General features: G+C 43.6%; 1 protein-coding gene across 2 annotated transcripts in view; it reads left to right on the top strand.

The window, feature by feature from the left end:
* The window catches only part of ANKFY1 (ankyrin repeat and FYVE domain containing 1), a 249,891-nt gene extending 236,091 nt beyond the window's left edge, over positions 1–13,800 (top strand). For both annotated transcript variants that reach the window (XM_063953705.1, XM_063953704.1), the window contains exons 23-25: positions 12,097–12,243; positions 12,614–12,704; positions 12,856–13,800. In XM_063953705.1, the coding sequence (XP_063809775.1) occupies positions 12,097–12,243; positions 12,614–12,704; positions 12,856–12,988 (371 nt within the window). In that variant the 3' untranslated portion in view covers positions 12,989–13,800. The remainder of the gene's footprint in view (positions 1–12,096; positions 12,244–12,613; positions 12,705–12,855) is intronic.
* The last annotated feature ends 1,395 nt before the right edge of the window (positions 13,801–15,195 follow it).

The raw sequence follows: 15,195 nt of genomic DNA, 5'->3' as shown, positions 1-15,195 counted from the left end.
TTCGGCCTTGTCCATTTTCTTTCAAAAACAATTGGCTTCTCTCCCTGAGGTCCAGACGTTTTTGAAAGGTGTTCTGCTTATCCAACCTCCCTTTGTGCCTCCTACGGCACCTTGGGACTTCAATTTGGTGCTGCAGTTACTCCAATCGGACTCGTTTGAACCATTACAGGAGGTGGACGTAAATTATCTTACATGGAAGACAGTCACACGGTTGGCCTTGGCTTCGGCAAGACGTGTATCGGAGGTGGGGGCTTTGTCTTACTCGAGCCCCTATTTAATTTTCCATGAGTGCAGAGCTGAACTCTGAACTCGTCAGCAATTTCTTCAGAAAGTGGTGTCTGCGTTTCACATCAACCAACCTATTGTGGTTCCGGTTATAACCGACATGTCTGCTACTTCAAAGTCTTTTGGATGTTGTGAGGCTTGAAGGTCTACGTACGAGTCGCTGTTTGTTCTATATGATCCCAATAAAATTGAGTGTCCTGCTTCAAAGCAGACAATTGCACGCTGGTTCAGGCTCACTATCAAGCATGCTTATTCCACGGCAGGTTTAACGGTACCAAAATCTGTACAGGCCCACTCCACTAGGTCGGTGGGTTCTTCCTGGGCCGCTGCCCGGGGTATCTCGGCTTTACAGCTCTGCCGAACAGCTACTTGGTCAGGTTCGAACACGTTTGCTAAGCTCTACAAGTTCGATACTTTGGTCTCTGAGGACCTTCAGTTTGGTCAATCAGTTCTGCAGGAACCTCAGCACCCGGTTTGGGAGCTGTGGTACATCCCCTTGGTACTAAATGGAAACCCAGTATCCTCTAGGACGTAAGAGAAAATAGGATTTTAATTACCTACCAGTAAATCCTTTTCTCGTAGTCCGTAGAGGATACTGGGCGCCCGCCCAGTGCTTCGTGTTTCCTGCACTGTTACTTGGTTAAGTATTGTTGGTTCAGCTGTTGCTGTTCCTGTTTAAAGTTGGGTTAGCATAGCTTTCTTCTGTTTTTGTGTGTGCTGTTTCGGAATCTCACCACTATCTTTATCTATCCTTCTCTCAAATTATGTCCGTCTCCTTGGGCACAGTTTCCCAGACTGAGTCTGGTAGGAGGGGAATAGAGGGAGGAGCCAGCCCACACTATCAAATTCTTAAAGTGCCCATGGCTCCTAGTGGACCTGTCTATACCCCATGGTACTAAATGGAACCCCAGTATCCTCTACGGACTACAAGAAAAGGATTTACCAGTAGGTAATTAAAATCCTATTTTCACTCAAAAGATGCATTGACATTTTTATATCTGTTGATTGTGCATCTACAAGATTAGGCTGGTAAATAGTCATATTCAATTAAACCCTGTGGTTAATCACAGGAGGCAGTGCAATTCAATTATCAGGGATTCATCCTGAGAGTGTACTTTTCCTCACAACTTAAGGAGCTACGAGGAAAAGTCCACAAGAAAACAACTGGACAGGGAAACCCAGTTTACACAGAATCCGTAAAACGCGATTAGGGAAAAGTCTATCTAATGGAAAAACTTTTCTCTGCAACACACAGTAATACCTGATAATTAGCCACGGGATAAACCACCCCGGCTAATAGAATATGCCCACTAGTCTTCCAAGTGATAGAAATGGGTTTCTAAAACTGAATTTCCATGTTTTCACTAGAAACAGCCCCGTTTTCTGCTGGATTTTGTTTCACCTGCCTGAGGCTGACTTATTAGTTTAACTCTAATGTGATAGCTATTTTTATGATAATTATTTTGAGCAATAGAGTAGGACCTGCAGTAAAGTGGGGTCACTTGTCGGGGGCTGCAGGCTTAAATGCATTGATCAATACATGAACTAAAACGCCACTCTTTGTTATTGTAAGTTAATATAGTGAGTGCAGAGCCTCTATGATTTTATGTGTATTGAATCTGTATGTTTTACCGACAGATGGGATGCCGGCTGTCAGTATACCAACAGCGACATGCTGTCTGTCAGAATCCCGGCAGCTAGTCCGCTCATGCTCGGTGGCTTGCTTCGCTCGCCACAGGTTATATTTCCACTCTTTTGGTGGCGTGGACCCCGAGATTCTGGGGGGTGGTATTTCACTGGCTGTCTGATTCCGACCTCGGCCTCCAGAACACTGGGATCCTGATAGCCGTTTGTGTCTGTCTGTCTGTCTCTATCAGCTTGGGTATTATTGTATATATTCTCTAGATTTATGCATGCTGTAATCATAAGAGAGCTATGTTTGTTCTACCTATTTAGTGTTTCAAAGACACTATTATTTTTATTACCCTGGCTGTTGCTGCTAATGTTTGTTTGGTTATTATTATTACATATCATTTTTTATTTTATTTTATTTTTTTTACTCTAGTTGTTTTGGTTTATCTATCTATCTTTTGTTAGTGCAGAGAGTAGAAACATTGGGGGCATGGCCAGTTACACGATCATGCTTGTGTGTGGTGATGCGGCTGTGCTGTCTCTGGGGAATGACATCCGTGCCATAGCTCCATTCAAGTGCCGAGCCGAGAGATTCGCCATTGAGGTGTGATCAGTCCCTGCCGCATCACTCCAGGGAAGATCCGTTCTGGACTTGTGCAGAACAGATCTCCCTTATCTACAATATGGGGTCACCAAGGGGCAGTGCGTCACATGTGATGCGACCTGGCCAGGTAACGTACACCTGGCTTTGGTCACATCATTTGGAACAGTGCCAGGCAAGTGGTTAGTAAGACTGAAACATGGGATTAGTATGATGTATGTGTATATGTGGTGATTACTTGTCTATTTAAGGTGAGTTCATTTATTGTCATTTTGTCTTTGAGTAAAGCCATTAATAAGTATGACTGAAATGTTGGATCATTATGATGAGGCCTTGTGGCGAGTGTATAATTTGCCTACAGGTTCCTTTGAGTTCTTCCTCACTGTGTTCTGCTGCATTTATCGATTTTTCATCCTAAGGAGGGCACATGGGAAAGTACCTCTAATTCTGTGGAGTGCCGGTTCTTTTGTATATATAATATACAATATATAAACAATAGGGTTTAATCCACGGCACTTAACCTGTGGTGCCTAAGGTCTGTGACAACACCAAAATGGGGTGCAGGAGAATATAATATTTATATATAAATTATTTCTCTGACGTCCTAGTGGATGCTGGGAACTCCGTAAGGACCATGGGGAATAGCGGCTCCGCAGGAGACAGGGCACATCTAAAGAAAGCTTTAGGATCACCTGGTGTGCACTGGCTCCTCCCCCTATGACCCTCCTCCAAGCCTCAGTTAGATTTCTGTGCCCGACGAGAAGGGTGCACACTAGGGGCTCTCCTGAGCTCTTTGTGAAAGTTTTAGTTTAGGTTTATTATTTTCAGTGAGACCTGCTGGCAACAGGCTCACTGCATCGAGGGACTAAGGGGAGAAGAAGCGAACTCACCTGCGTGCAGAGTGGATTGGGCTTCTTAGGCTACTGGACATTAGCTCCAGAGGGACGATCACAGGTTCAGCCTGGATGGGTCACCGGAGCCGCGCCGCCGGCCCCCTTACAGAGCCAGAAGAGCGAAGAGGTCCGGAAAAATCGGCGGCAGAAGACTTTCCTGTCTTCAGATAAAGGTAGGCGCACAGCACCGCAGCTGTGCGCCATTGCTCTCAGCACACTTCACACTCCGGTCACTGAGGGTGCAGGGCGCTGGGGGGGCAGCGCCCTGAGACGCAATAAATCGTTAGAAAACCTTTTATGGCTAAAATAAATGCATCACATATAACTCCTGGGCTATATGGATGCATTTAACCCCTGCCAAAACATACAAGAAAACGGATGATAAGGACGCCGAGAAAGGGGCGGAGCCTATCTCCTCAGCACACTGGCGCCATTTTCCCTCACAGCTCAGTTGGAGGGAAGCTCCCTGGCTCTCCCCTGCAGTCACTACACTACAGAAAGGGGTTAAAAAAGAGAGGGGGGCACAAATTAGGCGCAGTATAAACAATACAGCAGCTATAAAGGGAAAAACACTTATATAAGGTTATCCCTGTATATATATAGCGCTCTGGTGTGTGCTGGCAAACTCTCCCTCTGTCTCCCCAAAGGGCTAGTGGGGTCCTGTCCTCTATCAGAGCATTCCCTGTGTGTGTGCTGTGTGTCGGTACGTTTGTGTCGACATGTATGAGGAGAAAAATGATGAGGAGACGGAGTAGAGTGTCTGTAATAGTGTTGTCACCCCCTGGGGGGTCGACACCTGAGTGGATGTACTGTGGAAATTGCGTGACAGTGTCAGCTTTGTATAAAAGACAGTGGTTGACATGAGACAGCCGGCTACTCAGCTTGTGCATGTCCAGACGTCTCATATAGGGGCTCTAAAGCGCCCGTTACCTCAGATACAGACGCCGACACGGATACTGACTCCTGTGTCGACGGTGAAGAGACAACCGTGATTTCCAAATAGGGCCACACATTGCATGATTGAGGCAATGAAAAAAGTTTACACTTTTCTGATAATATGAATACCACCAAAAAAAAAAAAAAGGGGTATTATGTTGGTGAGGAAAAACTTCCTGTAGTTTTCCTGAATCTGAGAAATAAAATGCGTGGGTTTCCCCCCGATAACAATTCATAATTTCTAAAAAGTTATTGGCAGTATACCTTTTCCTGCCAGAGGTTAGGGTGCGTTGGGAAACACCCCCTAGGGGGGATAAGGCGCTCACACGCTTGTAAGAACAAGGGCTCTACCCTCTCTTGAGATGGCCGCCCTTAAGGATCCTGCTGATAGAAAGCAGGAGGGTATCCTAAAATGTATTTACACACATACTGGTGTTATACTGCGACCAGCAATCGCCTCAGCCTGGATGTGCAGTGCTGGGTTGGCGTGGTCGGATTCCCTGACTGGAAATATGATATCCTAGATAAGGACAGTATGTTATTGCCTATAGAGCAATTAAAAGATGCATTTCTATATATGCATGATGCACAGCGGAATATTTGCCGACTGGCATCAAGTATAAGTGCGTTGTCCAATTATACCAGTAAAGTGGTCAGGTGATGCGGATTCCAAACGGCATTTGGAAGTATTGCCTTAAAAGAGGGGATGTACCCCAGGTCGCCTCTCAAAATAAGACGCCGTATTATCAGGCGCAGGCCTGGTTGGCAAGCGGACAAAAGGGTTCCTCTTTTCTGCTCGTGACAGAGGGAGAGGAAAATGGCTGCAGAGATCAGCCAGTTCCAAGGAACAGAAACTCTTTTCCGCCTCTGCCAAGCCCTCAGTATGACGCTAGGGCTTTACAAGTTCAGGCACGGTGGGGTCCCGTTCTCAATGAATTTCAGTGCGCAGTGGGCTCACTCGCAAGTAGACCCCTGGATCCTTCAGGTAATATTTCAGGGGGTACAAATTGGAATTCGAGACGTATCCCCCTCGCCGTTTCCAAAGGTCTGTTTTACCGACGTCTCCCGCTGACAGGGAGGCAGTTTTGGAAACCATTCACAAGCTGTATTCCCAGCAGGTGATAATCAAGGTACCCCTCCTGCAACAGGGAACGGGGTATTATTCCACACTATTGTGGTACCGAAGCCAGACGGCTCGGTGAGACCGATTTTAAAATCTAAAATCTTTGAACACTTGCATACAGAGGTTCAAATTCAAAATTGAGTCACTCAGAGCAGTGATTGCAAACCTGGAAGAAGGGGACTACATGATGTCTCGGGACATCAAGGATGCTTACCTTCATGTCACACCAAGGGTATTTCAGGTTATGGTACAGAACTGTCACTATCAGTTCGGACGCTGCCGTAGGGATGGTCCACGGCACCCCGGGTCTTTACTGAAGTAATGACCGTAATGATGATATTCCTTCGAAGGAAGGGAATTTTAGTTATCCGTTACTTGGACGATTCCCTGATAAGGGTAAGATCCAGGGAACAGTTGGAGATCGGTGTAGCACTATATCAGGTAGTGTTGCGGCAGCACGATTGGATTCTCAATATTCCAAAATCGCAGCTGGTTCCGACGACTTGTCTTCTGTTCCTAGGGATGATCCTGGACTCAGTCCAGAAAGAAGGTGTTTCTCCCGGAGGAGAAAGCCAGGGAGTTATCCGAGCTAGTCAGGAACCTCCTAAAACCGAACCAAGTCTCAGTGCATCAATGCACAAGGGTTCTGGGTAAAAATGGTGGCTTCCTACGAAGCAATCCCATTCGGCAGATTCCACGCAAGACTTTCCAGTGGAACCTACTGGACAAATGGTCCGGGTCGCATCTTCAGATGCTTCAGCGGATAACCCTGTCACCGGGGACAAGGGTATCCCTCCTGTGGTGGTTGCAGAGTGCTCATCTTCTAGAGGGCCGCAGATTCGGCATTCGGGACTGGGTCCTGGTGGCCACGGATGCCAGCCTGCGAGGCTGGGGAGCAGTCACACAGGGAAGGAATTTCCAGGGCTTATGGTCAAGCCTGGAGACATCTCTTCATATAAACATTCTGGAACTAAGGGCCATTTACAATGCCCTAAGTCAAGCGAAACCCCTGCTTCAGGGTCAGGCGGTATTGATCCAATCGGACAACATCACGTCAGTCGCCCACGTAAACAGACAGGGCGGCACGGGAAGCAGGGGGGCAATGGCAGAAGCTGCAAGGATTCTTCGCTGGGCGGAAAATCATGTGATAGCACTGTCAGCAGTGTTCATTCCGTGAGTGGACAACTGGGAAGCAGACTTCCTCAGCAGACACGACCTTCACCCGGGAGAGTGGGGACTTCACCCAGAAGTCTTCCACCTGATTGTAAACCGTTGGGAAAAACCAAAGGTGGACATAATGGCGTCCCGTCTAAACAAAAAACTAGACAGATATTGCGCCAGGTCAGGGGACCCTCAGGCAATAGCGGTGGACGCTCTGGTAACACCGTGGTTGTACCAGTCAGTGTATGTGTTCCCTCCTCTGCCTCTCATACCAAAAGTACTGAGAATCATAAGAAGGAGAGGAGTAAGAACTATACTCGTGGTTCCGGATTGGCCAAGAAGGACTTGGTATCCGGAACTTCAAGAGATGCTCACGGACGAACCGTGCCCTCTACCTCTAAGAAAGGACCTGCTCCAGCAGGGGCCTTGTCTGTTCCAAGACTTACCGCGGCTGCGTTTGACGGCTTGGCGGTTGAACGCCGGATCCTGAAGGAAAAAGGCATTCCAGATGAAGTCATCCCTACCCTGGTCAAGGCCAGGAAGGACGTAACCGCAAAACATTATCACCGCATTTGGCGAAAATATGTTGCGTGGTGGGAGGCCAAGAAGGCCCCTACAGAGGAATTTCAACTGGGTCGTTTCCTCCATTTCCTGCAAACAGGACTGTCTATGGGCCTAAAATTAGGGTCCATTAAGGTTCAAATTTCGGCCCTGTCGATTTTCTTCCAAAAGGAACTGGCTTCAGTGCCTGAAGTTCAGACATTTGTAAAAGGGGTACTGCATATACAGCCTCCTTTTGTGCCTCCAGTGGCACCTTGGGATCTCAATGTTGTGTTGAGTTTCCTAAAGTCACATTGGTTTGAACCACTCACCACTGTGGACTTAAAATATCTCACATGGAAGGTGACGATGCTGTTAGCCCTGGCTTCAGCCAGGCGTGTGTCAGAATTGGCGGCTTTATCATATAAAAGCCCTTATTTAATATTTCATTCTGACAGGGCAGAATTGAGGACTTGTCCTCAATTTCTACCTAAGGTGGTTTCTGCATTTCACATGAAGCAACCTATTGTGGTACCTGCGGCTATCTAAGGACTTGGAGGATTCCAAGTTGCTTGACGTGGTCAGGGCCCTGAAAATATATGTTTCCAGGACGGCTGGAGTCAGAAAATCTGACTCGCTGTTTATCCTGTATGCACTCAACAAACTGGGTGCTCCTGCTTCTAAGCAGACGATTGCTCGTTGGATTTGTAGTACAATTCAGCTTGCACATTCTGTGGCAGGCCTGCCACAGCCAAAAATCTTAAAATGCCCACTCCACAAGGAAGGTGGGCTCATCTTGGGCAGCTGCCCGAGGGGTCTCGGCTTTACAACTTTGCCGAGCAGTTACTTGGTCAGGAGCAAATACATTTGTAAAATTCTACAAATTTGATACCCTGGCTGAGGAGGACCTGGAGTTCTCTCATTCGGTGCTGCAGAGTCATCCGCACTCTCCCGCCCGTTTGGGAGCTTTGGTATAATCCCCATGGTCCTTACGGAGTTCCCAGCATCCACTAGGACGTCAGAGAAAATAAGAATTTACTTACCGATAATTCTATTTCTCGTAGTCCGTAGTGGATGCTGGGCGCCCATCCCAAGTGCGGATTGTCTGCAATACTGGTACATAATTATTGTTACCAAAAAATTCGGGTTATTGTTGTAGTGAGCCATCTTTTATAGAGGCTTCGCTATTATCATGCTGTTAACTGGGTTCAGATCACAAGTTGTACAGTGTGATTGGTGTGGCTGGTATGAGTCTTACCCGGGATTCAAAATCCTTCCTTATTGTGTACGCTCGTCCGGGCACAGTATCCTAACTGAGGCTTGAAGGAGGGTCATAGGGGGAGGAGCCAGTGCACACCAGGTGATCCTAAAGCTTTCTTTAGATGTGCCCTGTCTCCTGCGGAGCCGCTATTCCCCATGGTCCTTACGGAGTTCCCAGCATCCACTACGGACTACGAGAAATAGAATTATCGGTAAGTAAATTCTTATTTTTACATTACTGTTTGTTTTGCATACCACGTTATTAAGTGTACCGGGCTGAAGCAAAGCGTAAATCTTTGAGGTACCCCTGTATGTCCAACCACTGTCCCTTTCTTTTACTGTTCTTGCTGTTTCAGTGCAAGTTGCTTCTCATCAGCTTTCCGGATCTCCCCTTTATGGATCAGCAGATTCTGTCAATATTCCTCTCAAAGATTTACTCATGGGGACTCAGTTGCTGTTTGCAGCTGTGTACAAACTGGCATTAGCAATGTGTCTTAAGAATGCAAAATCATTGTGCCAAGTGAGAGGTTAAGTATTTAAGCTTTAGGGATGCATTCTATTAGCAGCTGTAATATGACTGCAGAAAACCGTGGCCGTCTCTACCTGCATTTTTCTTACACACATAGTAACACAGTACTGCCCAGGAAATCAGCATAACTAGCAATGAAAGCTTATCATACCCAGCAGTCCTTATAGAATACAGCCCCTGTGACTAGAAGATTATAGCCTGCAGAGTGAAATAATTTTATTTACCAATTGGCAGCATATTCAGCAGTGCTAGCACATGGTACTCAGGATACATTCTACAGTGACCGGCACATTGTACCCGTTTGTGTTCTGCTCATTATACATAGAAAATACATGGAATATTAATATAGAATAGAAGCGGAGTGCATGTCTGGGCAGGATCAGATTTTTTCCACAAATGTGATAGAGATGATCGATATTGAGCAAAGGCTGAGTATGCTTGCACTGAAACAGCCTTATACACAAGGGAATGGCTAGTTATTAGGGTGCATCAAACGCCCCATGAATTTTTAAAAGTAAGAAAAATTATTTGTCCCCATGCTACATTTTTTAGAATTGGTAAGGATATATTGCATACAAATTTTGAAGAATCTGAGATGATATTTATGTGGCCCACCATGCCCCTGAAGATTAAAGATTTCTATTTATTTTAAATGCAATAACACTTGTTTTAACTTCTCTGATACAAGAACTTAAAACAATTTAGTAAGTTAATGATAAAGTGATTTATTCATTGTTAACAACTAAACAGAGATATAAGCAGAATTAGTGACGGAACAGTGAACAACATGTTACAGTTGGCTTATTACAAAGTTGAAACTCTCTTATTGCTGGCCTTACGTAAGTTTGGTCTCTCTTTGTGATCATCTTCAACTACTTGGAGTACATTTTGAATAGTGCTCTTCCTTCTTAGCCGATGATAAGCAGTCTGAACTAAGCTTGACACCACGTTGAGCACAATCATTGACAACATTCAATGCTTGAATATTGGTTTGTGAATTCTGATAAGCATCAGATTCTTTCCATTCACCAATGTTTTTCGTAAGAAAATCACTGTTTAGTTGAAGAATGTTAAACATAAACCATGAATCTATTTCTGATGTGACAAATCTGAAAAAGAAATAATGATTTGATTAATGATTTGTGATTTGGATGGGAACAGCCACGATAGGCCCATGTTCTTAAATCAATGTAAGACACGCATTCATGGCACACATACAAAAGTTGGCTTCGTTTTGCTAAAGTTAGTTGTTTTGTATAATACAATACACGTGCTTTAGTACCAAGATACAGGCAATTTTTGGGTGTGGAGGTGGACCACCTAAGTCAAATCGTACATCAAAAAAAATTTGCTCAGTTGTTTCTATGCTAAAAAGGAACATTAAGAATAGGGACAGCAAGCATTCCGAATGTCGGGGCATTTGATGCACCCTACTAGTTATGTCACTGCAGTTTCAGCTTTTTCACTATATCACAATTATTTTCAGACACTGTCCTAAAGATATGGGAGACTTGGATCTCTGGAATGGATGTATGAATTTATATTTCAACAGAGCAGCAAGAAGTTTGTTTTAACTGAGAACAAAATAACTTACTGTGATAATTCATAAGCATAATTAAAAACAGGGTGGTCTTCCCCGGCAATCTCCGCCAGACCGCACACAGCACATCCGCTTAGTACTGATGCGCTATGTCTCTACTCTCTACCTGCTCACTGCAAGCCTCGCTAGATCTCACATGCAGCCAGGGACAGAGCTCTCTCTGCTGTCTTGTATGGGCAATGACCACTGCAGCTTTCAAAATTGATAGCTGCAGTTGTCTGAATGGTCAGTTCCAGTGATGGGGCAATGTAAGAACAAACACATTGGCGGGCTATCGTGTAGATAGCAGTGCCGATAATGACAGGCCACACATCTTCTCATTCATACATGGGGGAGAAGTGTTATCAGCGCACATAACGGGCTGATACTGCTTCTCCCCGTATCCATATCGCCCTTTAATGTATCTACCCCTATCTCTCCTACGCAGTCCTGTTGAAAAAAATACAGGACCCTTATGCACATATCTTCCTTGACTACACCACTTGCCTCCTACAATCCTGATTTCTTTCCTTGCCTACACCCTTACTCATTCCCACATTGGCACACAATCGAGCTTGGTCCGTATTGGTCAGCGGGTGGTGAATAATACAGTTTCTCCTTTCCTAACCCTTCAGGTGCAATGGACAGTTGAAGAGCTTTGGCGTTATTTACAAGTCAGATATTTCTTAAAAAAACAGCTGAGAGAGACCTCACTCCCCTGGGCCCTCAGCCCCCTTAGAATCTCTGCACCGCTACTGTGGTGCCTTAACACTATCTCTTTGACATTTATAAACTGCTGGCTAAAGTACGTTTTTGTTCTCTTCCCTCTGTTACCACTGTCTGACAGAGGGAACTGGTGCTCTGTATATAATATTCTTCCTATATACCCAACAATTAAGAGCATCTTAGTTGTGGAGTTCCATTTTAAATTACTTACAAGATGGGATCAGTGCCTGAGTGCTCTTTGCAAAATGTTTCCAGGCCTCCCTAACTCATGTTGGCATTGCGGAGGTACCAAGGTACCCCTTCCATATATGGTGGGATTCTCCAAAGATTCGAGAGTTCTGGGTGACAGTCATTCAGACCTACCCATTTCCAGATAAAAGAAATCTTTGCTCAAATATCTTATTAATGCGGCAAAAGCTTTACTGGAAAGCCCCTCACTTTCCGCCCGATACCTCTATGGTATCAAAGAATAGATATGGATATATATAATCCCCATCCCATCCTCTGTCTTGTTTGTGTGTTTTTTTTTGTCTTTGCTCGTTATGTCAAAACTGCACTCACACTGACTGCATTTGTAGATTCTTTTATTGATGATTCAGCTTCTGCACAGTTGTGACTGCAAATAAACATTTTATTATATCATTTAAAAGAAAGTGTCTGAAATCACCTATAATATGTTAAGCTTTCCATTTCTTATCATCCACCAGCTTTCACATCTCATTTTGGCATGTTTTAGATGATGATGATGATGATAATTTTGAGATTGTTTAAATGATCTGATTGTTTTTAGATGTGTATAACTCACTAGAGCTTTATAACATGTCTTTACAGTACTTCTCTTGGCCTATATGAAAGGGAACGCTAACCTGTGCAGAGCCATTGTGAAAGCCGGTGCCAGACTTGGAGTAAACAACAACCAAGGGATCAACATATTTAACTATCAAGTTGCTACAAAGCAACTCCTCTTTAGACTTCTAGGCAAGTGATGCAAATTATCTGTATTTACTCAAACGCCCTAGATGAGGAGGAAGCAGTACATTAAAGTCAAAAAGCTTCTGCTTAAATCATTGCATGCATTTCTGATATTAAGATACTGTTTTTTATTCTTTTTTATGTTAATGTTGCGTAATCACAGATGTTGAGCAACAGAATTTGTTTCTTTTTTGGAAAAGGAATTTTTACACGTCAGTTGCAGCCACATGCTTTTTGTATAGTGCCTTTGTTACCTCTCTGTCGAAGTCTTTCTGCCTTACAGTATATTCAGACTGTTCTTGTCTCACCCTAGAATTCAGGATAGAATAGGTATTCCATTGGAAATCCTAGACTGTGAATATTCTTACTTTTTCAGATATGTTATCGCAGGAGCCTCCATGGTGTGATGGTTCAAATTGCTATGAGTGTGCTGCTAAGTTTGGAGTTACAACACGGAAACATCACTGGTAAGACATATAACTCTCTGACAAAGGTAGCATAAACTCTGACTGCAGTAGCGCTGCTTAATGTGCTGAATACAAGTCTTGTTTGTATCAATGCGTGCATATGCCTGACATGTCATACTGTATTTATATTTTGTTTCCTCTTTTCCTGCAGTCGACATTGCGGACGACTTCTGTGTCATAAGTGCTCAACCAGGGAGATTCCCATTATAAAGTTCGACTTAAATAAACCTGTACGAGTGTGCAACATATGCTTTGATGTGTTGACGCTGGGCGGAGTCTCTTAGTACACTTAGCTGCTTATACCCTGCTTTGTGAAGGAAGGCAGCGCTTTCTGACTGCCAAACTGAGCTACAGACTTTTGCACTTCGTCATGGACTTAAAGGACCATATTACAATATATTCCAGTATAAACAATTTGATTGTACTTGTATAGGCTTTGCTAGATACTAACAGGAGTCTGTCTTTTTAAGTCATACGTGATAAATGTGTACAAGTTTAGGAAATTAAAACGTCAATCTGACTTGATAGTCTGGTCAGAAGATCAATGCGTTACATCCACACTTGCCTAGAGAGGGAGTCTCTCTTCTTTCTCAAGAGATTTTCAGGCTTCCGCTCATTGACATTGTCTTAGAATAATGTCCACCAACTGTAAAGTGATGTCTTATGTTCCCTAAATTTGTGGGTAAAACAGATGAGGAACTATTTTGTAAAACAGGGTTCAGTTTTGAGGAAAGCCAATTCAATTGTGGCCTTAAAATATAAGCTGTATAACCAACACCTATAATTACATTTTTGTAGCACTTTTCCTCATTTGGTATGCCCATGTCATTAAGAGAACTCCATATGTATATTCAATTAGGTTTCACCAACATAACTTCCAGCTGATAAATGGAAATTATAATTATGCATCATTACCTTGATTGGATTACCTTCTTTGTTACACCACCTTTTGCACATTGTTTCTCATCTCCTATCAAAATATAAAGTGTAATAGAACTTAAAAATTGTCTAACTGTTTAAACACTAACATGTCATAAGGAAAGACATGTGGAGCCTAATCATTTGATATACAAATTAAATATCCAGGCTACATGGATTCATTGTATGTTTTGTATTTTATTAATGGAAAAATCAGTATAGTATTTTGGGTCTCATTAAATAAGATCCTCCACTGTATTTGTGTTGTATTTCTATACTTCTGTTGATCATAAACATTTTAGATCAGTGATGAGTAATTTGGTACAATTTAAGGACCGCATGACATGATATCTAACCATCAGAAAGGCCAATCATTACTTGTTACTCGGTACTAAAAAGAAAAAAAATATGACTCTCGTACCACATTCATCTCGACATACAGTACACCCAAATACTCTTCTAACCTTCCTCATGCCACTATAATTCCCACTTGCTCCAAAGCGCACACACTAATTTCATCAGATATAATCTACCTGGGGTAATGGCAAAGGAATCCGTATGATATGCCGGCGGTCAGCAGACCGACGCGGGAATAAAGGCAGCGAGCGCCATGTGTCCCCTTGCGGGCTCGATGCGCTCGCCACGCTTTGGGCCCGGTGGTGACCTTTTATGCAACAGTTAACTTAATGACATTACAATGGCTGTAACAACATATACTGTGGGGATTGAAAGTTTGGGCACCCCAGGCAAAAAATCATTTTAATGTGCAAAAAGAAGCCAAGGAAAGATGGAAAAATCTCCAAAAGGCATCAAATTACAGATTAGACATTCTTATAACATGTAAAAAAAAATAATTTTATTTCCATCATTTACACTATCAAAATAACAGAAATCAAAAAATGGCGTCTGCAAAAGTTTGGGCACCCTGCAGAGTTAATACCTTGTACTGCCCCCTTTGGACAGCTGAGACCTGGCAGTGTCATGGATTGTTCTCAATCATCATCTGGAAAGACCAGGTGATGTCAATCTCAAAGGTTTTAAAAGCCCACACTCATCTGACCTTGCTCCAACAATCGGCACCATGGGTTCCTCTAAGCAGTTGTGTAGAACACTGAAACTGAATAGTTGACGCTCACAAATCAGGAGAAGGCTATAAGAAGATAGCAAAGCTTTATCAGATGCCCATATCCTCTGTTCGGAATGTAATTAAGAAATGGCAGTCATCAGGAACAGTGGAAGTTAAAGCAAGATCTGGAAGACCAAGAAAAATATCAGACAGAACAGCTTGCAGGATTGTGAGAAAAGCATGTCAAAATCCACGTTTGACTGCACGATCCCTCCAGGAAGATCTGGCAGACACTGGAGTTGTGGTACACTATTCCACTATAAAGAGATACTTGTACAAATATGGTCTTCATGGAAGAGTCATCAGAAGAAAACCTCTTCTACGTCCTCACCACAAAAATCAGCGTTTGAAGTTTGCAAATGAACATATAGACAAGCCTGATGCATTTTGGAATAAAGTTCTGTGGACCGATGAGGTTAAAATAGAACTTTTTGGCCGGAATGAGCA

The sequence above is a fragment of the Pseudophryne corroboree genome, chromosome 2 (genome assembly GCF_028390025.1).
Source record: "Pseudophryne corroboree isolate aPseCor3 chromosome 2, aPseCor3.hap2, whole genome shotgun sequence".
Classification (NCBI taxonomy): domain Eukaryota; kingdom Metazoa; phylum Chordata; class Amphibia; order Anura; family Myobatrachidae; genus Pseudophryne; species Pseudophryne corroboree.
Note: the sequence above shows the minus strand (reverse complement) of the source record. Positions and strands in the feature narration are given on the sequence as shown.